This window comes from Amblyomma mixtum, chromosome 5, assembly GCF_055824585.1.
Source record: "Amblyomma mixtum isolate Tamu chromosome 5, ASM5582458v1, whole genome shotgun sequence".
Classification (NCBI taxonomy): Eukaryota; Metazoa; Arthropoda; class Arachnida; order Ixodida; family Ixodidae; genus Amblyomma; species Amblyomma mixtum.
In genome coordinates, this window is record NC_143016.1 from 2,077,474 (window position 1) to 2,100,273 (window position 22,800).

Below are 22,800 nucleotides of genomic sequence, written 5' to 3' on the forward strand. Positions count from 1 at the left end.
TTGGCAGCTCTGGTCCCGCCAGTTAACGCTTTCGATGCACCCTTATCATACGCCGAAAGAATTGCCTCTATAACTGGACCGTTCCCCCGCGTTCTTTTGTTGCATTGACGGGTGCTTCGTTAGGCGTGGAGTGACGTCATGGGCAAGCCGTCTGCTTCCTTTCAATAAGTCCCCCTCCACGCTATGCCGCTCACGGTATTTCCCACGGCTGCCCGCTATTGCTGAGTGCTACCCCGGTGAAGTGACTGCGGGTTTGGCGCGAAGAGATGCGTACGGTCGTTGAGTCACGCATTTCGTTAGCGAACACACGCACGCACGCACTTTGTGCTCAGAAAGCAGCAAGCAAATCGAAGCAAGCGTCTTTTTTGGTTTTGTGTTTTTCCAGCTTTGAACGAAAGACTTCCAGGTAAACATTCCCGGCCACAATGGACCCACGCGGCAGTGATAAAGGGCAGAGTAAAGAACAGGAGTAGAATGGAAGCAGTAGTGGCTTGTTTACCCGATGCGAATCGGTTGCTATGGCTTCCGGTAGTTGCTCTTAAAGATTGCCGAGGGTGGGCGTAACGTTTACACGAAGAGCGGCGGCGCACGGTCATAAACGGCCGTCGAAGGCAGTGCTGTGGCACTGCAGGTTCGCTGCACCGAAAGCAGCCAATGCGCGTTGACTAGTGCACGCAGGCTTCGCGGAAAAAGTAGTGATTTGCCGGGCAGGAAATTTCCAAGCACGTTCTTGAGGCACTTCGGAATGCAGCCATTGCTCGGGTTGCACAGGGACACTGGTGCCCGATGAATGCGCTTACTTAAAGGGGCTCTCAGTGAAGGTGGGGTAAGCCTGGGATGTTAAATGAGGCCGCTTCACGAATTATCCTCCAGCAAGAATTTTTTTATGCATTTTGTAGAAGCTGAGTTATCTGTGGTCAAAGTTTCAATTTCAGCCCCCTTCGCTCCTTTCCCTCTGCTCTCGTCACTTTTTGCACGTTCAAAGGTCGGCTGTCCTCCGCTTGTCCCGCCCCTTTGTGCGCACGGCCGGCTGCTGACGCGCGCGGGGATTCCCGGGGGGAAGGGATGGGGGGGGGGGGGGGGGGGGGGGGGGCGGAGCTTCCTGACTCGCCGGAGCGACGCGGCTGAGTCGGAAAGGCCGGAAAGAAGTGTTCTATTGGCTCAAGTGGTGGTGGTGGTGGTTACTATGAAATATTCTGGGTCCCCAAGAGTGGCATCACTCTTGGGGACCAGGGGAAGGGGGAGGGTGTTCATGACGACACAATGTAGTGATCGAGTGAGTTTATGTGCTCTCCTCAGAGGGTGCTTCATAGGTCCTTTAAGAACATGCGTACGCGTACAGTATATCGTCTTGTCACATTATTGCAATTTTATGCTTCTATAAAGGTTTCGGCCGAAAAAAGAAAGTATAAAAGAACGCTGAATTATTTTTTTTTATCCAGTTTTAACCGAAAAAGGTCAGTGTCCTTCACATATAGTCCATGGCTTTATGGCTATTGAGTACGAGCTACAATCGGTTAAAGCGAGAATTAACGAAGCGCGAAAACCAGGAGCGCGGTGAGGCAACGGGTTCATTGGATTAAGCAGTGAAAAAGTGCGTTTTGAAGCAACACTCCGTTACTTTAGACGAGCGCGGGGTGCACACCGAGACGCCCCCACTACCTCGTCAAGCTTCGTCTACTAGCGTACAGTGCCTTCTATATCTTATCAGAGCCTTTACTTGATTACGGAGTATTAGTTCGGCTCCTTATGACACCGGCTATAGTTGTAATCGGAACAAGCCGCCGTCAGCCTGAAAGCGCGCCCAAGCGTGACGAAAAAGTGCCATGTTCTGGCATCCGCGGCTTTTCAGGGGCACTTCCATCGCTGCCGTCATCACGCGGGGTACGTGATGGAGGCCCTCTTGCTCGTTTTGTATTTCGGCCGCGGTCACCTTTTCTTTCTTTCCAATCCGAAACTTTGTTCTTATGAGGCTTGTGCTGCCTTCACAGTTCGTTCCGGGATTTAAGGAGTGAGCAGTGTAGAGTAAGCAACGAATACACATGCATCTATCGCAGCCAGATAAAGCTATTCCAATATGAAGGCGGCTAGGAAGAGAGGCGTGGTTCCTCATGCCTTAGCGAGGATAAAGTATGTGTGTTTTGCTGCGTTGTTGCTTTCGGTTGTTTCTTTTTTAATTTATTTTACTTGGGTCTGTGCAAAACTCAGCTTCTGAAAATAAACTTCCATTTGCGCTTTTTTATTGCGGCCGGATCACTTGACTTCACGCTGGTACCTTCTTTTTTTCCGGCGATAATATTTCATATAGCAACCACTACTCTAAAAGCGGCCATTTGTGTGTTAATTATCTGTACCTAAACTACTCTTGCTAACAAACAACCTTAGAATATTATACGTGACTTTCTAGTGCAGAAAGGTACACTTATATCACACACATATGCACACAAAAATAGGCAATTCTTCCGCGGGAATTAATACCTGCCAAAAAATAAACAACGGAAGTTTCGTTCTTAAATAAATACCAGAGACAGCCCGCCCAGTTTTCAGAAAATGGAAGCTGAGAAGTCCAACCCCGGTGTATATACTACTTGACGCTGTTAGCCCATGGAGCATAGTTATTTAATGCTTCCCGTTTGGAGAAGTACTGGGATTGTCTGGTATGAGCTCAGCATAAAAACAGGCAGCAGACAATCGACATATACGACTCGTGTAGTCGTTCGCTTGTTATTCGGACAAGTCTTCCGTGTACCTATAGCTTAGACAAGCGGCTGGGAATTTCTGCCTTTCCGCTTTGCGATCACTGCTCTCCACGTTGCTTCCGAGGAGCTCACTCGCGTTGCAGCTTCGCTCTTTCAAGTGCTTCCAAGTATTGTGTGGTACAAAGCGGCATTTCTGTTCGCTGCGAGGTTTCAGGCTTGCATGTGGATGGCGAGTCCCTGCTGTAGCCTATCTTTTCTGTCTTTTCTTTTTTTCGCTTTGTTTCTTATCTCCGCTGCCAGCTATCATCTGCTGTCGTAAGGAAAAAGATAACGGGCAGTTTTTCCTCTTTGAGTCACCGCGCTGAGAGTGACTCGTTCTCTCCAAGCTGGAGGGAAACATTTTTGTGCATTTAGTGAGGGCGACTTTTCCACCTCAGAGTGGCGCCGCTTTCGTCTATTCACGTGTAATAACAAAAAGAAAAGTAGTAGTGCAAGAGCCAGGCAGCATTAGCGTCGTGATTATCTGCGTCGGTTGTAATATGCCGCTTATAACATGACACAGTAGTCAGATGGACACCACGCGCAATTCATGCTAAACCGTCAGCGACAGTACGCGCGAGTAACTATGCCAGCATTGGCCATGTCTTGTCTCCTTTAGTCTGTATACTATAATCACTTTTACTTACAGCAGCGCAAGGGCACGGAGCAGTTGTAGATCCACAACCAGCGGCTGTAGCGGCGTCGTTCTCGATGGTCACAAGCAGGGTCGCATGCCTATATATATATATATTAAGCAAACAAGAGAAGGGGAATGAGTGGCTTGTTATAAGTATGAGAGAAGCCAACAGCCACAGAAACCGAGGGGCGCAGGGGATTTTATTTTTCTTTATTTCGTGGTGTTGATCAATTTAGAATATTACTGAATATGTTATCACTTAAAGCTAATTGATTAGAAAAGCAGAAGAAAAAACAACCTTTTTCCTCTGCTTTTCTAATCAATTAGCTTTAAGTGATAACATATTCAGTAATATTCTAAATTGATCAACACCACGAAATAATTTTTTTTTAAATTTAAATCCCCTGTGCCCCTTGGTTTCTGTGGTTGTTGGCTTCTCATATATATATATATATATATATATATATATATATATATATATATATATATATATATATATATATATATATATATATATATGGCCTGTTCTGAAAGTAGTAGGACTCATTTTTTTAAACAAAATCTATTCAAGAGAATAGTACAAACGATTACAATTTTTCAAGGTAGCACCCTTCCGCACCTACACGCTGCTGCCAATGAGTTTTACAGTTTTCGTACGCCTCCAGGAACGCCTGGACCGGAATGCTGTCTAGCTCCCTCGTCACGGCCTGTTGCACCACCTCTACCGATCCGTGATGTTTCCCCTCGAGCGTCGATTTTATTCTCGGGAATAGAAAAAAGTCTGGGGGGGGGGGGGGGGGGGGCGGGGGGGGGCAAGTCGAGGATGTAGGGGTGCTGAGGCAGCGTTGCCGCCTTGTGCTGGGCAAAAAATCGGGGTCCTCATTCACATGATGAAGAAGATCCTACCGGTTGGCCGTTTCCTCCTCTGACAACCCTCCCGGCACCAACTTCGCTCACGCTTTCCTCATGGATACGTTTTCTGTCACGATCTCAAAAACTTGGGTTTGAGGAATGCTCAAGTCATCAGCAATCATTCTGATACTCATCCTACGATCCCTGTTAAGTAAATGTTTCACTCGCTACACATTTTCGTTGGTCTTGCTGGTCGAAAGGCGTCTGGAGCGGTCGTCTTCCTCCACTCTTTCCTTACCTTCTCGGAACAGCTTGTGCCGCTCAAAAAACACCTGATCTACCCATGGAAGCGTCACCGTAGGCCTCCTTGATCATGTTGTGAGTCTCTTTGCCCGTTTTACCAAGATTTACTCAGAATTTGATTGCGTATCGCTGATCCAGTAAACGCTCGACGATTCTGCGTGACGAGACGTTTCGACAGGGGTTCACAGTACAAGCGACCTCCCCTCTTCAACGGCCGGGAGCCTACTGCCGATTTTCCCCAGCATTCCCAATATCCCCCTTCAACGATCTTGCACGCGGAGACAGCCTCTCGTCCGCCCGTTCGCCCAGGAAAAACCCAGTCCTACTACTTTCAGAACAGACCGTATATATATATATATATATATATATATATATATATATATATATATATATATATATATAATACGACTGGCTCTCTATTTGATTTGTCCGCAAGTGTTCGCAAATGCACAAGAGAAGAATTGTGAACATATACATGAAGGCATACGTTGTCGTTATTGTTAGCCTTTCAAAAGATGGCACATACCCAGACTTGGAGAATCGGCCAAAACTCGGGAGCAGAGGTTTATATATACGCCTGTACACATTAAAGGCAAAAGAAACGCACCCGGGAGAGCAACACCAGTGGATTCTACTTCAAGAGAGAAGGAGACACAGAAACGTTTAATGCATAGAATAGCTGGCTGGGCCCTCATTCCGGGAGCCCATTGGCTTTTGCCGCCGCTCTCTTGCCCGGTTCACCAGCGAATGCTGGTCTTCCAAATGTGAGCTGGACAGCGCTGCCTCCCAGTCCTCAGCTGTTGGGTTATTGATTCTTGGTGTAGCTGGGTTTGTCTGGCTAGCCCATACCATAAGGTATACGTCAGCCGCTTCACCGCAGAAGGCGCAATGCGGGTTGTACGAATCTGGAAATGTGTAGCTGAATTTGACAGGATTTATATAAGTATTTAATTGCAGTTTCCTTAAAATGACGTCATGCTCCCTGTTTAGATTTTTGCGCTGTTCAGCGTATACTTTCCTCGTTAATCTAAAATGTTAGAGTAAATCCTTCTAGCTTAATAGTGGCTCAGAATAATTATGTTCCTGCGAATGTTGGGGCACCCGCGGGGTAACAGTGCGCGGGCAGCGGCATGAGCGCCTTTGTTTCCAACATCCGCTGAGTGTCCCGTATGACTGTGTGGATTTAAAGTCTGTATCTTCTTTCATTCTGAGTATCGTGTTTGCATGTTTACCAATCCTTCCTCTTGTATAGTTACTAGATGCAGTCTGGGAGTCCGTAATTACACACGAGACCTTCCTGGAAACCATCGCCAAAGCTGTCCCTTATCACTATCGCTTGTCCCGTTTCAGTCCATGCCCTACTTGGGGTAGAATAATTTCGATTCTACCTCAAGTAGGACATGGACTGCAAAGTGATGATAGTTTGGATGAAAAAGGAAAAAAAAAGGAATAATTGATTATGTCAGAATGTAGTGATGCATAGAAAAGAAAATAGATCTTCTATAGTGCTCGCTTTGACCCGCGCTGCCCGCGTAGTCGTCTTCCTCGGAATATTACTCCGTGCCATCGCGCGGCGGTGCCTTCAAACTTTTTTTTATAGCATTTTCCTCTTTCAGGAACCTCGTATTCGATTTTTTTTTTTTGTATCTTGCGCCCAGCTGGATACCTCTGAGGCTGCGAACGGATATCAGAAAATACAAAGCGTTGATCGTGACAGTGAAAAAAAAAAAAATGGAATTGTTAAATCTTTCCGAATTTTCTACTGCTGGGCGAATCAGAGTGCCCCAGCTCGGTTCTAAAAGACGGTCTCCGCGCGGAAAGACCGGGAACAGCGTTGGCCCGACCAACTGGCCCGACGCGCTCCCCGTTCCCCTCTTCGCGAAGTCCCTGAAACCGATCCGGCCTCTCGGCGCTGCTGCTGATAAGACAAGGCAGATGCGTGGCTGCGAGGCGTCGTCGGTGGGTCGCTCGGTGTCAGGTTGCACACGGCGCCTGGCTGGGAAAGGCGCGAAGAGACCCCGAGGCCACAACTCCTCGCGCTGTTTGCGTCGCGAGTGATCGTTGGCGCAGGCGCCCGCCGAGAGAGGCTCCAATGCTTTTTTTTTTTTTCCTTTGGACTCTTTACACCGGGCATGGGGTCGATAAGTTTTCGCCGGACATGCATTGTGCCTTCGCATAACAGATAACTTGCCATTCATTTACTTACTGCTGATAAGGGGAGAGTCGAGAAGTGACGTTCGTATGCATAAGAGAAGCCATTAAGAATAACAAGGGAGCTGCGTCGCTCAGCGAGGCACTGAAAGCGTTTCGCTGCTTGATGTTAAGAACTCTGCTTAGACCGTATAACCTCCGTGCTGTAATACAATACCGCGTCAGTAATGGAAGTGAAGTAGGTAGAATTGGCAGGGGCTTATGTAAAGCGCAATATATCGGGTGTTTCAGCGAACACTTTCAATAATTTTCAAAAATAGGCTTTTTAGGGTAAAATTATAGCTTTTGCGGCGTGGTATTGCCAGGCCTGGCGGACACTAGGAAACCGATGAATCATCTTAGATATTGAGGTGGTTAACTAATTTCTAATAATTATCTTTTTAACTATTAGTTAACCAGCTTACTATTTAAGACGATTCACCGGTTTTTTGGTGTCCGCCAACTCTGGTAATACTATGTCGCAAAAGCTATTCAGTAATTACTCCCTTATTACAAATCTGGTGATTCCCCTAAACATTTGACCGATCAAAAGCCATATTTTTATCCGAAAAAGCCTATTTCATAAATTTTTTTAAAGTGTTCACTGAAACACCCTTTACTTCTAATAAGACAGCGCAAGAAACGGTGCAGCGGTGAGGGGCGCCTCACTAACGCGAGATTTAATTAACTCAAAGCTAATCCTGCCTGTAGCCAGCAGCAACGTCGACTTCTCGCCCAGGCGCTCCTCTTACCGCAGGAACGTTGTTTCAGGAAAGAAACAAACATATCTCGCATGGTGTAACGTTACGGCTACGGCGGTTAATCGAATCTATTGTTATGTATTTTTCAGAACACACAGGAATATTTAATGAAGTCTTGGCGCGTAGGGCATTTGTTTAACCTGATAGGAATAGTTCGGTCGCTTTTGAATGTAATTAGAGCGAAATATGTACGCATTTCGTTCCGAACCGCTTTTGGAGGAAACAGACATTAGGAGAAAGAAGAAACGAAATCATTGCTTGCCTGCGGTTTTTAATCGAGTTCCGTTTCTCGAGTTCTTTGCCCCAAATACACAGGAATATATGCGCTGTTTATTACAGCGCGCAGGCTGTATACGGTTGTGCACACAGTAAGGTATAGTGGTACTGTTGGGAGCTAGAGTGACGTACACCGCGGGTTTTGTTTGTATACTGTTTTCTAGCAGCGCTTGGTGTCGCGACAAGCGAGGAGGAGACGGTTTTTCTCTTGAGGCAGGTCGATTTGCTCGTTTCAATCAGCGACGTTTCTGCTTGGCGAAAACGGGGAAAGGCTTCGCAAGAGCAGAGACACACGCAACCGCGCGTGGTACGGACCACTTTTTCTGTCGAGTCCCGACACTATACGTTTCGGTTTGCGTGCCTCTAAGCGGCCAGCCGTCTCAACGCGGTCCATTAAGCAGTTCGTGTTGAAAAAGAGAAATGATTGCCGCGTGTATCGGCACGATCTGGAGCTTGCATATATGCAGGGTGGCCGAAATGCTAATGTCCGCAGGAATCACCCTACATTTAGTCGGCTTTGCGCACCGCGAGCGAGCCAAAATTAATAATGCGTGCCGAACGAAAGAAACTGCCGTCGCATATACGTTTCGTTCCGCGCGATCAGTCTCTATACTTTGATTCTTTTGCTTGTTTCGCCTCGCTCCTTTCTTCTCGCGTCGGCGTTGTGGGTCGATTCCCGAACGTTCCGCGGTATTACAGTTACACAAGGACAGCTGTTGCGAGGCTCGGGTTTCGTGGAGATTGTACTTTCTTCCGTATACACACGTATCGGCGCCCGGTCGGCCGCGGTGTTTCGAGCGCTTGTTGTATATGCGGGGACGGTGGACGGAAATAACCGGGCCGGTTCAGGGACCCGCTCGGCTGAATTGCGCGCGCCTGTTGCGTAGAGGCCGTCGAATGGGCGTGTGCTGCCTCCGAACAGGAGCGCGCAGCATTTGGGGCGTGCAGCAGCCGATGATAGGCACCGATAGGCGCGCACAATTGCCGCGGCGCCGCCCGGCACTCCGGGCCCCGCGGCGCGCTGGTTTTATTTTCGTTTCCTAATTGCTTAGTGGAGGGTGCGCACCTGTCGGAGATGCCGCGTCCGTTTATGCGCCTCGAGGAAGTACGGTGCAGGTCGCCACTGTGCTCCTCAATGGATAAGTGTGAAGGGCGGGACGCTTGTAATTGCTATTATAGAGCACGCCGATCGACGGCGTATGAGTCTGTCTGCGTCGATGCAGCTTTTATGTTGTAGTATACTATAGCTGTCGTTGGTCAGTGTGTTGATAATAAGGGAGCACTTCATAGTCGTCTCAGCTGCTATATTCGAACCGCATTTGTTTACAGTTATTTATGTAAGAGACCAGACAAGCCGCAGTGCACATATTTATTTTTTATTTATTTAAATACCCTAAAGGCCCAAGTGGGCATTACATAGGGGGGGAGGGCATGAAAACAACACAATACAGATTATTGGCACACAGTAGTTAACAAATACAAAGAATAACTATATACAAATTGCAAGTACACATCACTGCAGTCGCTGAAAGATACATAGGTTGAGCGTATAAGACAATGCTTCGACAGTACTGAAAATATCACTGTGAATTTTGTAGGCCAAGGTGCGATGAAAGTTTTGTTTGGAAATGTGATAACTCAGTTTCAGAAACTATGTCAGCCGGTAACGAGTTCCACTCTGCCATAGATAATAGTAAGGGTGATGTTTGATATTTCAGTATTCAGAGCTGTATGACCACCAGAGGCTTCTTCGAGGAATTCTGTCCCTGCTCTCCCAGCTTTGTGACCCTTCGTTTCGTCCACATCTACAACATTGTCGCCGGCTTCGCCCTGAGTCAGAAAAGGGTACGACGCGATATATTGTTGGTAGGTTATGTCCGTATATGTGGAATCGGCTGTTCTCTACTTTACATTTAGAGATCCCGGCGGGCAGGTTATGATGACATCACAAGATCACGTGACCTAGGTGGCCCGCCATCCCTCTAGGTTGCTCTGGTGGGAAATTTTCGCTGTCACAGTCAGTGACGTCCTGTTTTTTTGGTGTTTGGTCGTGCTTTACAAATATTGCGGCAGGACCGTAAAAACAGAAAAGATGGGCAAGTTTCGTCGTCTTTTTTTAATTATTCAGTGAAGATCATTATTGCGCTGCACAGAATGAAATAAATGTTCCCGAAAAAACAGGGCCGTTACATTTAATTACGAATTCTGCAGCTTGCTTTTGTGCTCGTTGATTGCGAAGTGCTCTGTGGTCCCTGCCACAGGTCGTGCCGAATGAGTCCGCACACTGCTCAGGAATTATTGACCAAGTTCCCGACAGTTCGCCTTTAATTCCGCGGCTGAAGCATGGCCTCTGTCCGGGCCCCCCCTGAATGTGTAATAGCGCACACGCGACGCCAACGCCTGCGTATACCCTCGCTGAAGCTGTTCATTTTCTCTTAACGGCTTTATACTCGTGCCGGCCCCAAAGGCAACGGCGCGGTGGTGTCGCGCCATTCACTGAATAATGGAGGGCGCTAACGCGTGCGCGGCCGCGCCAAGGTCCGCGCGCCTTTTGTCGCCTCGGCGTCGTTAACGCCGTTGTTGTCCGCCTTCTGTGCCCTGTTGCAGGCATGCCCATACGGTGCAACAGCGAGAGCAACCTGCTCGAAGCCGTGGCTGAGGAGCGGGCCATCAACAAGATGACTCATCGCTCCCAGGACGACACTCAGGTCAGTGGCCACGGATTGTGGCGTCCACCCTTCCACAGCTGCTCCTCGTGTATGCGTGTGTGTCGTTAGTACAGTGCAGCATACTGGAGGCAATGCAGCTGTTGCCAGCTAGTAAGAGAGCGAGTGTGTCGCCGTCAGCAACGGTGTTCTCCGCGGCGTATAGGCCTATGTGCTTCCCGTGACCTTAAACTCAGGACGGAGTAAGCTCCGTCAATTATTTTCTAAAGGAAAATGTACACGCCTTATAAGGCGTTGTTCGAAACACCGCACTGCTTTGTTCATTGCACCGATGGCCGCTCCAGGACGCGTCCTATAGCTGTTGCAGTGCTGCTTGTTTATAATGGAACAGGGTGTATATTGTCACACCTCCTCCTCCGGCTCCTGCCGCCGAGATTATGCCGTCGTCGCGTATATCTGCCCACGGTCTCGCATGGGGCGACACAGCCGCCCTTGGCATGGCGCATGTTATACGACCGTCGCAGCGAACCGCACCCCCCGCCCCTACCCGTATCGCCGCCGTGCTTCTTTCCTGGTGATTCGGTGCAACTCCGCGAGTGCGCGAGCTCCTTTTTATCTCGCCGACGTGACGGGCATGTCACAATGCCGGTCGCTTCTTTTAGACCCCACCCGTATGTGTGTGTGTGTCTACAGCTCGGCAACGCGGAACTTTGCACTTCCCTGTTCTTCGCTTTGGGATGAATGTGCTGTCGGCACGTGTGCTTTTATATGGGTCTCACTCGTTGCCGCGTTCTTCTCTTCTTGCATACGAATTTGGGGCCGCTCAGCGCGGTGTGCTGTCTCGATAATTTGATTCGCTAAGGACGGGGTTGACGCTATTACCGAGGGATCGTAAATAATTCACGTAGACCGCGTTACAACGTGTCTTTGTGATTGAAAAGAAACACGTACACATACATGCAGGTGCACTGCGCATGTGCACACTAGCAAACATCTACGGCGCTCGTTTCTTTTAAGCCGGATCCCTTGTGGTGTATTTCTCGCTCGATGTGCTTGGCAGTGTACACCAGTGTTCGTGCGCGACTGTTGATGGTTTTCACCACCGCGTGAAGATTTTTTTTCAAGGCGGCCAGGAAAACCCGCCGGGACGCGAAAGACGCTTAACGCAAGAGCACTAAGGTTCGGCACGTTGACCCACTTGGAGGGAGAAGTACCGCTGTAGATTTTCCAAGTCGATGCCCTAGTCGCCAGCTCACTCATAGTTGACACATGCATCCGTGACTCGAGCGTGTTGTGGAAGCGCGGTGACGTCGCCGCCAGGAGGTTGCCCGCGGTCGATTTGTTTTCGCTGGGGTAATGACGGATGCTATGGATGTAGCACATTTCGAAAGACGACAGGAGCTGGTCGTAACGCCTGTTTTGCGGCAATATTTAGATGTTGCACCGTCGTTCTTGGCAGGTTCTTTAAAGCCAGCGAGCTGCATTAACACAGAGGGAACAGGTCCACTCGCTTGCGCGTTCTTACTAGTGCAAAGTCAATAAAAATAAAGAAAATAAGGCATGCATTCTATGAAAGGATGAAGAAACCATTTTTAATTAAAATATACGCTTCCCAAGTGCTCCTGCATTCACCGGCTTCATCCGAGCTAATGCGCGTGAATGCTGGCAGCCGCCATTCTCTGGACGCCGCATTCGAGTGCCGTCGCAAGGCCACGTAGAAGCAAGGTTGAAAAGATGCCGTGCATGAGGCATCCTCACAGCCGATTCTCGGGAGCCCAAGTAATTCCCTTGTGGTTTCTTCTCTCTTTCTCTGTGCAACGTGATTGCATAACGCAAAGGAAGGCAGGTGCCGTGTGCGCCGATGTCGTGCGCTTGACCTTAATGGGCGAGAGAGAGACACGTGGCTTTGTTTGCATTGAGCACGATTGAGGACAAACGTCGCCGTCGGCCGTGGCATAATGCGTGCCCCGGGAGCATAAGGCGCGATGAAGGCTGTGCGGTCTCTTCTGAAGGGAATGTGATGATTTTGTTACAGCGATTTTTTTCATAGGCTCGCTTTCGTCGTTATTTTTATGTACTATTTGCGTTGTGTTGCCTTGTGTCGGTGACGTCACGTTATTGGCGATGTGGCCTTCTTAATGTTTCGTTCTGCGAGTGATAATGTGCGGCGGAATGGGGCAGGAAGCCGTATGTGACTTTTCTGACGACCGATTCCAAACTGACATGTCGGCTGTGCCCAGGAGCTGCCCTTCTCTCGAGCGAGCGGCAAAATTCACCAACTCCAGAGATCGTGCTTTTTACGTTTACCCGATGACGCGTCTTGTTGTATCGCGGTTTGGAAAAAACGGAATGCAGTTTTTTTTTTTTAATGTAATAAAAAAGAAGCGCTGAACAGAACACCAAGGCGAGCAGTTGCAGCTCAGCATTCCCCAGTTCACCCGAGCAGCTGCAGACGCGATGTTCCGCACGGCGAACGTGAGCGCCAGCGGACGGCGCCGGGGTATCTCTGCAGCGCACGGGGAGCTATGTCGGACGGGACGGCAGGTGTTCACGGGCGCGGCCGATTTTAATCGTCGCAGCCGCTGGTGCTGGGTGTTCAGAAACCAGAAGCTCCTGTTTTTGTAACCTCGCCAGGAAAGGCAAGGTCGCGCGGAGGGGCGTCTGGCTGGCAGTAGCTGCTGCTCGTTCGTTCATCGCGGCCGACTGTATCCATCGGACGACGTCTCCTCCGCCCGGGGCGTCTTTTTTCGGTGCTCGCATCCGGTATGCGCCCCAGAGAGTCCGCGCTGTCGACCAACCAGCAAGCCTCCGCCTGCTGCTTTCGGGAGAGACAGCGGGGGTCGCTTCCTTCTGAGGAGCGGGAAGGGGGGTGCAGTAGAGCACTTTAGGCGAGAGCAGCGCCCCATGTTCTTCGAAGTCGCTAATGATTTGCAGCTGTCGCCAGGACCGGAGTACGGGAGGTAACGGCTGGGCGACCAGAAGGCCCCGGTTAGGCTTGAAAAAGTGGGGACGGGGCTTCTGCAACTGGAAACTGGCGGAAGCGAAGACGTCACACGTAGCGCGCCAACTGAAGATGCGGAGAAGGAAGCCAGGGGAGAAAATAGCGAAATGACCGCGCCAGATGGAACGCTGGAAGCCTGCGACTCGATGGCACGGCTGGTGACGCTTGGAAGCTCGTCCCGCTGTGTGACGCCCGGACCGACCGAGCGCCGCGTGCAGTCAGTCAGTCACTCTGTCTCGCGCGCGCGTTTCGCTCGGGGTCTCTTTGTTCTTCGTCGCCCCTCTGTGCGCGTGATTAAGACCGTCGTTTCCTGGGCTGCCCCGACAGCGTTGCGGCGAGACGCGGTAAAACCGGAATCTTTCTTTTTTATGTCGTTTCTCAACGGCGTAGGCGAGCGATGAGGTCGCTCTTGAGCCGGGGCGAGCCTCCTCTGCCTCGTCCTTCTCCTCGACTTCGGCAAGACGTGCGCCGCCCCCTTCTCTCAGCTGGTCTCTCCTGGGCGGCCGCGGGATTTCTTTGCTCTTTTTCTTCAAACCGGGTCATGAGTCAGGCGTCGTCGGCCGCCACGCCTCTGACCTTCGCAAGGTCGCCGCCGCAACTTCTCGCTCCCTTCCTTGACTGGTTTGTGGCTGCCGCTGCTGCCTCTTATTTTGTGCCTTGTCTTCTCCCGGATCTGTGCATAGTTGCTTTTCTTTCCAGCCTGTCTTTGCTGGCGCAGTCGCCAGTGGGGCCTTTATTACTCCTGTCGCCCTTGGGTTACGTCTGCTATCGTTCACACCTGTCGCTGTTCGTGCACGCAACAGCGGCAAAGTAACAGCGCTGCCTCGAAGACGACGGCCCGGTGCCTTCTGCGGGGCTTCTCTGTTGCAGAAACGAACGACAGTGCGACTGCTGTGTGCTACATTGTGCAATGTGAAAGGCGAACGCGGCGAACAAAGAGCGAACAGGAAAACGAGATGTCCGCGCTACACTGAGGCCAAGTGATGGCATGGTTCATTTTTCACTCTGTTTCTTGAGCCATCGCAAGTTGCAAGAGAAGGCGAACCGCGCTGTTGTGTAACATTCATCGAACATATACCCCCTCTTTTCCTGCTGGTCGTATTTCGAGAGGTCTCGTTCGCATTTTCTTTAAAGGAGGACAGCTTGATATGTTGGTAAGCTGTGGCTTTTGAAGCTGCTTCTAAACTATGCAAACCTAATGTGAAGAAGATACGCCAGGTTCTATGTTGTGGCTTTAGCGCAATGATACTTTTCCTCAGTGTCTGAGTGTTTATCGTGGTCACAGTCAGCCAAGTTGGCTCCACTGCATTCTGACTTACTAGTAGATGAGAGGGTGTCTGTACTGTGTATTGTATACGTCCTGCCCATGTATTGTGAATGTGCGCGAGTCATGTCCTGCCCTTGGCATGTGCGGGACAATGGAATTTCGCAATTTAATGTCTCAGACTGTTTCAAGGCCGCCGTTATTGTACAGCTCGGACTCTCTTCCTTGGGCTGCCAACCTCACCACCTCTATTTTCATCTTTCCATTTTTTTTTCCTGGAATAAATAGTGTGGTAGGAGCTTATAACGTCCCGAAACTTCATGTGCGTTATGAGGGACGTTTTAGCCGTGAGGACTTCGTATTTCTTTAGATCACTCTTTATTCTTTAACGCGCACCGACATCGCTCAGAACACGCCTTTCGCCTCCATTGGAATATGACCGCATTCTGTCACCACGGCCGGTGCTCCGTTCTGCATCATTGGGTTCAGCAGCCGTACGATGTACAAACCGCCGTAGCGCGTCGTCGAATAAGAACATCTTTAATGACAGGTGCATAGGGATTTCTATACGTTGCAAGCATGCCAGCAGTTTTCAATGATGCCTGCTGACAAGCTCTTCCTGCCTCACTTAGTCCGATCCGCATTGAGGTGCCGTACAGAGCGGAACTGGGGCTTACACGCAGAGCTCTCGTTTCCTCTCGACAGTGCTGCATGAAGGAGAAATTCGCGTCGCCCGTCGCGTGACGACCTGTAACAGCCGCACCGGATTGCCGGAAGCGACGCTATTAACCGCTCCCTGCTGCCGGCTTAACCTCGATGCACGCGATTGGCCGCGTGTCGCCACGCCGACGCGTGGCATTTGGCGAGCTGCGGTCACGAACGGCGCTGATTAGCGAGGCGAAGAGAAAATAAATAGTGATTAAGTGAGAGACATTGCCGAAGGCGCATTGAGCACGCTGGATAGGGGAATGCCTATTTTATGTCATTTATTAATATCCTCAAGGTCGATCGGCGTTACAGAAGGTAGCGATAAAATGTATAACACATCGAACACAAACAAGGAAAGCAGCAGAAAGACAAAATACAAGTTGTTAGGCTTCTAATTATGCAGTGCTAGCTATAGCGCATTTTTAAAAAGTTGATGGTCTTCACTGGCTGCTCCGGGGAGGCAGTTCCAGTCCTGCGATGTGCGTGACATAAAACTTTGGAACAGAAATCAGTACGGCAGGAAATAATTCCAACTGCTTGGCCTTTTGCTAGTGTGCTGCACTTTTCGAAGCAGGCGTAGAGTCGGGAGGAGAAGGTTCAAGAACTCGAGTGTTCACTAATACTTTTTTTTTTCGTTTATCCATTATTGTATCTTTGCGTTCTCTTTATTGTGGATAGTGCCATTTCTGTAGGGGGTACAGACCCCGTCAAGCCAAATCCATTTGGCTTTTTGTCTGCACTCCCGTCATCTGTACATGTATAGATGCAAATAAAATAAACTTGAATTGAGTTCAGATCTCCCCGCGGCATTGCTCGAGCCAGCCACTTTTCCCATGTTTTTAGGCTGACTAGCGCATAAAGCCTACTTTTACTTTCCCTCGCAGCTAGCACGCGTTCCCGCGTCGGCTGGTGGCATTTGAAAATCACCCGCGCGCTGCTCCCGATCGATATTCTTCGTTTCCATTTGTGTCGATAGATGGCGGCGCCTTTCCTTGGAAGCTTTGTTCTTTGGTATCCGCGTCACTGTGAGCGTTATTTTGTGCTCTTGTCTTGCTTGCCTTTGATGTTTTCGAGTTTTTCGCAGAGCACTGACCACTTGCTCACTAACGGCGCTGTTGGACAACTCGAATATGGCACTTGCGGTTGTAGAAGACCAAGATATTGTCTTGAAAGCAGGCACCACACCTGCTTGCAAGTGTTTAGCCGTGCAAAGCCCAGGCATTGGGAAGTTTATGAAAAAAAAAAGTTGATTACAGGATAATTGAATCTTGATAATTTTTGATGATTTCTGAACGTCCAAAAACGATAAATCTAGGCGCCAATGCACAAGTGCAGACAGTAAGTTTAAGGGAAAATTCAGAAGTGTTTCATCATCTGTTAGTGCAGCATTATGAATAGCAAATTTTGAAGCTGTTCTCCCGTTAGGGTTTGCTTTCGCACGAATTCATCTTTCCATAGGCCACCTGTGTCTCCAGGAACTGGCGCTCTGACCTTGCTGCGATAAATAGGTTGGAAAAGAGAGTTTCTGCTAGCATGTTAGCGATTCTGCTAGTTCTGCGAGCACACATTAAACTTAAAATTTTTATGCTCTGTATTGCATGTGACATGCCGGACATTACAGGCTTAATTAAGGGAACTGGAAATCTAAGTTGGCTGTTGGGGCGCTTCTTGAGTGTCTCTGATTGCCGGCGCTGCGAAATGTTTTGCGTGTCCAAAGGCGGGATTGCTTGCAATAACGGCTAGTTGCCTAACGCTGACTGAAACTTACTTTTTGCAAAACACACACGCACGCACGCACGCGCACGCACGCACGCACGCACGCACGCGCGCGCGCACGCACGCACGCACGCACACACACACACACACACACACACACACACACACACACACACACACACACACACACACACACACACACACACACACACAAAATTTGACGGATAGGCAGAGAGGACCCATACCAGAGAACCATTGAAAATTTTCTGCCTTTGCGTCCGTCTCTCTATCTCCTCCTCAAGAATGCCTTCATATTGCCTTCCCACGATAACGTCCAAGGGCGTTAACTGGACGTTTGGGTTGGCAGAACAGCGCAGCCTGCAGGTTAGACTATTAGTCGGTTGGGCTTTGTTGGTAGCAGTTTCCCACACGCTCGCGCGGTCGAGCTTCTGTCCTTTCAGAGGCCTCTATTGGCTGCGGCTGCATGAACTCAGAAACCCACCATTTTGATTTGCCCGATTTACTCAAAGGCGAACGGTCTGTGATTTGCCGCTGCACGGTTACCCGACGTTAAACGTTCGCCAAGAAAAGTAGAGAAAAAAAAAAGGCAACGCTAGTAGCGAAGACGCTCTCGATTATAGCCTCCGAGGTTGGTTGCTTAAGCGGGGGGCAGAGATCTCGGAGGCCATGCACGGGTCATATGAGTGCGCAGCTGGCCGCAAGACGGCTCCCTATGCGTAGAACCGTTCGGTCTGGTCTTGTTCTTTGCTGCGGCGCTTGCTCGCGCCACTTCCCGCTGAGAGGGCGCGTTTCAGCCCGTTCCACTCGGAGTCCTGTTTGTTTTCCTTGCATGTCTGTATGGTCGCTAAACTCCCCGCAGCCGCTTCAGCTTAGTGCGCGCTCCAACGGCGGCACGCAACTTCTCCGTCGCGCCTGTGCGTGTGTTTAGGCTTCCCACCGAGGTTGGCTTCGTCGCGGAGTAGGAAGGAGCGTGCCCGGGGCTCGGCCTGGAAGATTGCCTCGTTACTAAGCCCGCTAGCCGCACTCGCTGGGCCCATCTCATTATCGTTTTGTTTTCTGTACGCCGAGCGTTTTTGCGCGAGCGTTTGACTAAGCTCCCGCTGGCAAGAAAGAATATGTGGGCACAACTCGCGAGTCAACAAGTGCTTGTGTTTCGCTAAGTAAGAATGGGGCCGTCCCGTTCAGATAACTTTTTTCCCCGTATTTTGGTTAGATTGCGTTCGGAGTGCCTTGTGTATATCCAGAGCAGCTTCTTTTTTTATATTCTTTTCATTTTCAATCCGTGCGTATCGCTAACCCTGCATTCGCTGGCTATAGATTTCGGTCGTAGCCAGCCGGGCGAAACACAGCGCCGTTTATTTCTTGTGCGCTCTAAAAAAATGAAAACAAAGAAAGGGAAACGCCGTGGTGTGTCCGATCACCCGTGGGTTGTTTGACCAGTGGTGCCTTCTAAATGGAGAGAGAGAGAGCGCAGTGCAATGGTTTCTCCCTTGTCATTGCCTGTATACTTGTTGCTTGAGGCGAACCGGGAAACTTGGCGAGCTTTCCGGAGAGGTGTATATTTTGGGCTTTTATTTTCCAAACACGCAAGCAGAGGAGGTCGTTGCACCCTATAGGAGAGGTATGGGCGAGAGACCATAACTCGCGTTTCAAAACCTCCCTTGCACTGCTTTGACGGAATGAACCTTATAGCGAGAAATGTTGCAGTACCCCCCCCCCCCCCCCCCCTGTTTTTTTTCTTTGCAACTGATAAAACTATGAGAGAATAGGCTAATAGCCAGCTGTTTCAAAGTCGGCACTATTGTGTGTCGGTTTATTAAGCATGCCAAAGAAAGCCCCAAGTGTTTGCGCACAGACACTAAATCCTGACCCGCGTTTATACCGTATGGTTGGAATTAAATCGACAGCTTGAAGTGACACTGCAGGGAATTTGCATTCTGTCTGTATGTACTTTAATTATTTGTGCGACCGGGGCTTTCACCTGTTCACAAAAAGAGTCAGAGAAAACCACAGTCGACTACTGTATCGGCTCGCATCCGCTAGTGTGCTGCGTGATAGCAGAAATATTTGTTCGGTTATGTTGGCTTTAACGAGTGCTGAGTAAATATGCTGACGTCACGGCTAACGGCGTTGGCCTCGTTGAGAGCCTAGGAAAGACGAGTAGCCTCACTGAAAGCGCTTTTCTTAAGAAAAGAGGAAAAACAAAACACGTTAAGTTTAAGTTGCGACAACGCGGGCAGGGAGCATAGTCTAGGTATACCTAAGAGTGCAGTTCTGAAAGCGAATAGATCATGTGTAAAGTCACCTTCGATTCCCGCCTAGAAGAGGAAGTCAAAAAATATGACGGTAAGAAAGCTACGGAATAACAGAAGGACAGGTGAAACGATCAATAAAATTGGCGTGGTGTATTGCATCGTTTTCTGTCCCTTTTTCCTCCTAAAGTCGGCTCATGTTAGGATTGACCTGCTCAGGTTTTCTCGCGATTTTTTTCCCGCCCGGTTCAGTTTTGGCTTTCTTGCCTCGCTTGAAATAATTCTGACCAATCAAAATTCACTCCTTTCGTTTACGTTGGCGCAAATAAATCGTAGTTAAGACAAATATTAGCCCTTAGGACCGAATTTTGGACAACGCGAAAGTGTCGGGAAGAGGAAAGATAGTCTCCGAGGGAAGGAATAAGTAGCCAGAGGGCGCTCAGTACGTGGCACGCGCGTCTCGAAGATTTGTTAGTAGATTTAGGGATTATGAGCAGCCTTGCTTAGCGGTCTAGAGGAGTTTTTTATAGCCGATCTTGAAGCAGCATATGCTGTTGACACACACGCGCGCGCGCGTGCGTGCGTGTGTGCGTGTGCGCGCGCGCGCGTGTGGGTGTGTGTGTGTGCGTGTGTGTGTGCGCGCGCGTGTGCGTGTGTGTGTGTGCGTGTGTGTGTGTGTGTGCGCGCGTGTGGGTGTGGGTGTGCGTGTGGGTGTGTGCGTGGGTGTGCGTGGGTGTGTGTGTGTGTGGGTGTGTCAACAGCATATGCTGCTTCAAGATCGGCTATAAAAAACTCCTCTAGACACACCCACACGCGTGTTTTAAATCGCGTTTTTAAATCGAGTTATTTCTGGCGGACATAGCCTTCAGCATGATGCGTAGTGTGCAACATTTAATAAGATTCAAGGCGCACTGTTTTAATCCCCTTAATACCAACACAAACTCAAGATCGGGTAGGTGGAGCTTATTGAGAATGGTGCCGCTTTCTTCAATATGTAAGGCGCTGTCTTATTTCAAGCGATGATTCATCGTTGCTCGGTTTACGTGCAGAGATTCATTCGCTAACACCTTATCTCCAGAGTTAGTTTTGAAGCAACGACCGCATTAGCTTCAAGAAAAATCACCTTCTGGTGTGAACGGGTGAGGAGCGCTTCAATTGTGTTTTGTTTTTTCACTGATGTGCACCTCACGCCACTGTTTGGCTTGATTAACCTGAGGTAGCTCTGCACTCATGCAGAAGTCTAGTTATTTGGTAAGAATGATTTCGACATGAACAATTTGAATTATATTGGATGTCATGTAGGTTAAAAATGTCTGGAAGGCTCTTAAATTTAATTTCGAGGTCGTGTTCACGTTCGCGGAGGGAAAGGGTTACTGTTGCAGGTATTCGTTCTTCATCCCAAGCAGTCTCGAGCATCGACCTCCTGCCGCTATCTGGTTATACCTAGCTGCTGCCCGCGTGTAGCTAAACACCGTATTCGATTACGTGTCGCGCAAACATTCTTGAATTTTGGTAGTTTTTGTATATCTTCGTGATATTCTGTGGCGATGAAAAATCATGCGTTAATAATTTGAAGAAGCACGCATTTGTTGATTATCGTCAGTTACGATGTCAGTGAGCACTGTATTAAGTGGGTGCTGCTTTTTCCGCTTGTGTGCTTTTACATAGTGTTGTGTTCCACTTTTCGCCTTGTTCTCAAAGGTATTTGTTAAAAATTCAGGTGGCACTTTGACGATCTGAAGTGCGCGAGGCGAAAGCCTTTCCACGCAGCTTTGGCTGTTACTGTTGATGCATCTGATGACTAACTAGTCATGATTGGTTAATAATCAACTAGTAATGACTAAGTAGTCATGACTAACCAGGCCTTACTAACTAGTAATGACTTGTTAATGACTAGTTAGTCATGCCTAATTAGTTGGTGACTAACTAGTCATGATTGGTTAATGACTTACGAGTGATTATTGGTTAATGACTAACTGGTCATGATTGGTTAGTGACTAACTAGTCATTATTGGTTAGTAGATTACTGGTCAATGACTAGTCATGACTAATTATTTGAATACTGGTTAATGACTAGTTAGTCACTAGTCATGACTTTCACTTCAGATGTAGCGGACGGACGGACAGAGTATGAGCCATTAAAGGCTTTCGCCTTGAAATTCGACATGCGTAATCGAATTTCTGTTGCATTTATTAATTCCCAGTACAACTTTTTCCACCTTTGTATTGTCTGCCGCCGCGGTGGCTCAGTGGTTGCGGTGCTTGGCTGCTGACCCGAAACACGCGGGTTAGATCCTGGTAGCGGCGTTCGCATTTGGATAGACGCGAAATGCTAGAGGCCCGTGTACTGTGCGATGTCATTGCACGTTAGAAGTGTTCACATAGTCGAAGTTATCCGGAGCCCTCCACTACGGCGTCCCTCATAGCCTGAGTCGCTTTGTTGCGTCACGGCGCCCCTCATAGCCTGAGTCGCTTTATTGCGTTAAACTCCATAAAACCGCGCGGCGGCCGAATTTCGATGGAGGCGAAATTCTGGAGGCCCGTGTACTGTACGATGTCACTGCACGTTAAAGAACCCCAGGTGGTCGAAATTTCCGGAGCCTTTCACTACGGCGTCCCTCATAGACTGAGTTGCTTTGGGACGTTAAATCCCAATAAACCAGTAAACCATAAAACCGTAAAGCAATTATCAGCCATACTTTTATTCACTATATATATATTACAATTCATAACAGGGGATCCCCCTGGCAGTTTCTACTCTGGGACCTCCTTTGTACTAATTTATGCACCTTATACCGGACTATTCTTTTTCAGTAAATCGGAAACGTCGTTACAGTAGCTGTAGCATGTTCAATAGTGTTTTCACACACCGTTATTGAAAGTGGTAACAATTCACTTGCCTTCCGGCTCGGGCGTTAGTTGGTAGCTAAACCGTACGTTATTTACCTTCGTGCGAAGGGACACAGCGGCCTCTATACCTGAGGGTCTTCGAACAATTTGAATCATCGTAAGAAAGGCGAATGGCGTGCCCAGAATTGGCGCGCATAAATTTTTATCGAGGACGCTATATCCGTCGACTAGCCTTAAACGGGCCTGTCACATCCACTCCGACGAAACAGTGTAAAAGAAAACTTAAGCTCCGGCGCGACTCCCCGCTCACGCGAGAATGATTGAAGAGGCGCGACGCTCTCTCCTCGTCGGCCTTGCCGCGCGACAGGTGCTGCGCTGTTCTGCTTCTTTTGCTCGTTAGCCGCTCTGTTGCGTGCGTGATCCATATTGGTAGAGCTGCCGCGAGTCCCCGAAGAGTACAGTGTATGCGCATCTACACGCAGCGTCCGGCATCAAATATGCAGCTTCGCTGCAGATGCGTGACCCGTCGGTCTCACTGCGACACTTTCTCTTTCTCTCTCTCTTT

The 22,800-nt window shown here is 49.1% G+C and overlaps 1 protein-coding gene across 2 annotated transcripts in view; it reads left to right on the forward strand.

Moving 5' to 3' along the window:
* LOC149341132 (uncharacterized) overlaps positions 1-22,800 on the forward strand; it is a 187,866-nt gene that overhangs the window by 6,998 nt on the left and 158,068 nt on the right. Inside the window, exon 2 of one of the 2 annotated variants that reach the window (XM_089543010.1) lies at positions 10,365-10,465. The exons of the other annotated variant lie outside the window; for it this stretch is intronic. Coding sequence (XP_089399136.1) covers positions 10,365-10,465 — 101 coding nt within the window. The remainder of the gene's footprint in view (positions 1-10,364; positions 10,466-22,800) is intronic. 2 annotated transcript variants of the gene reach the window in all.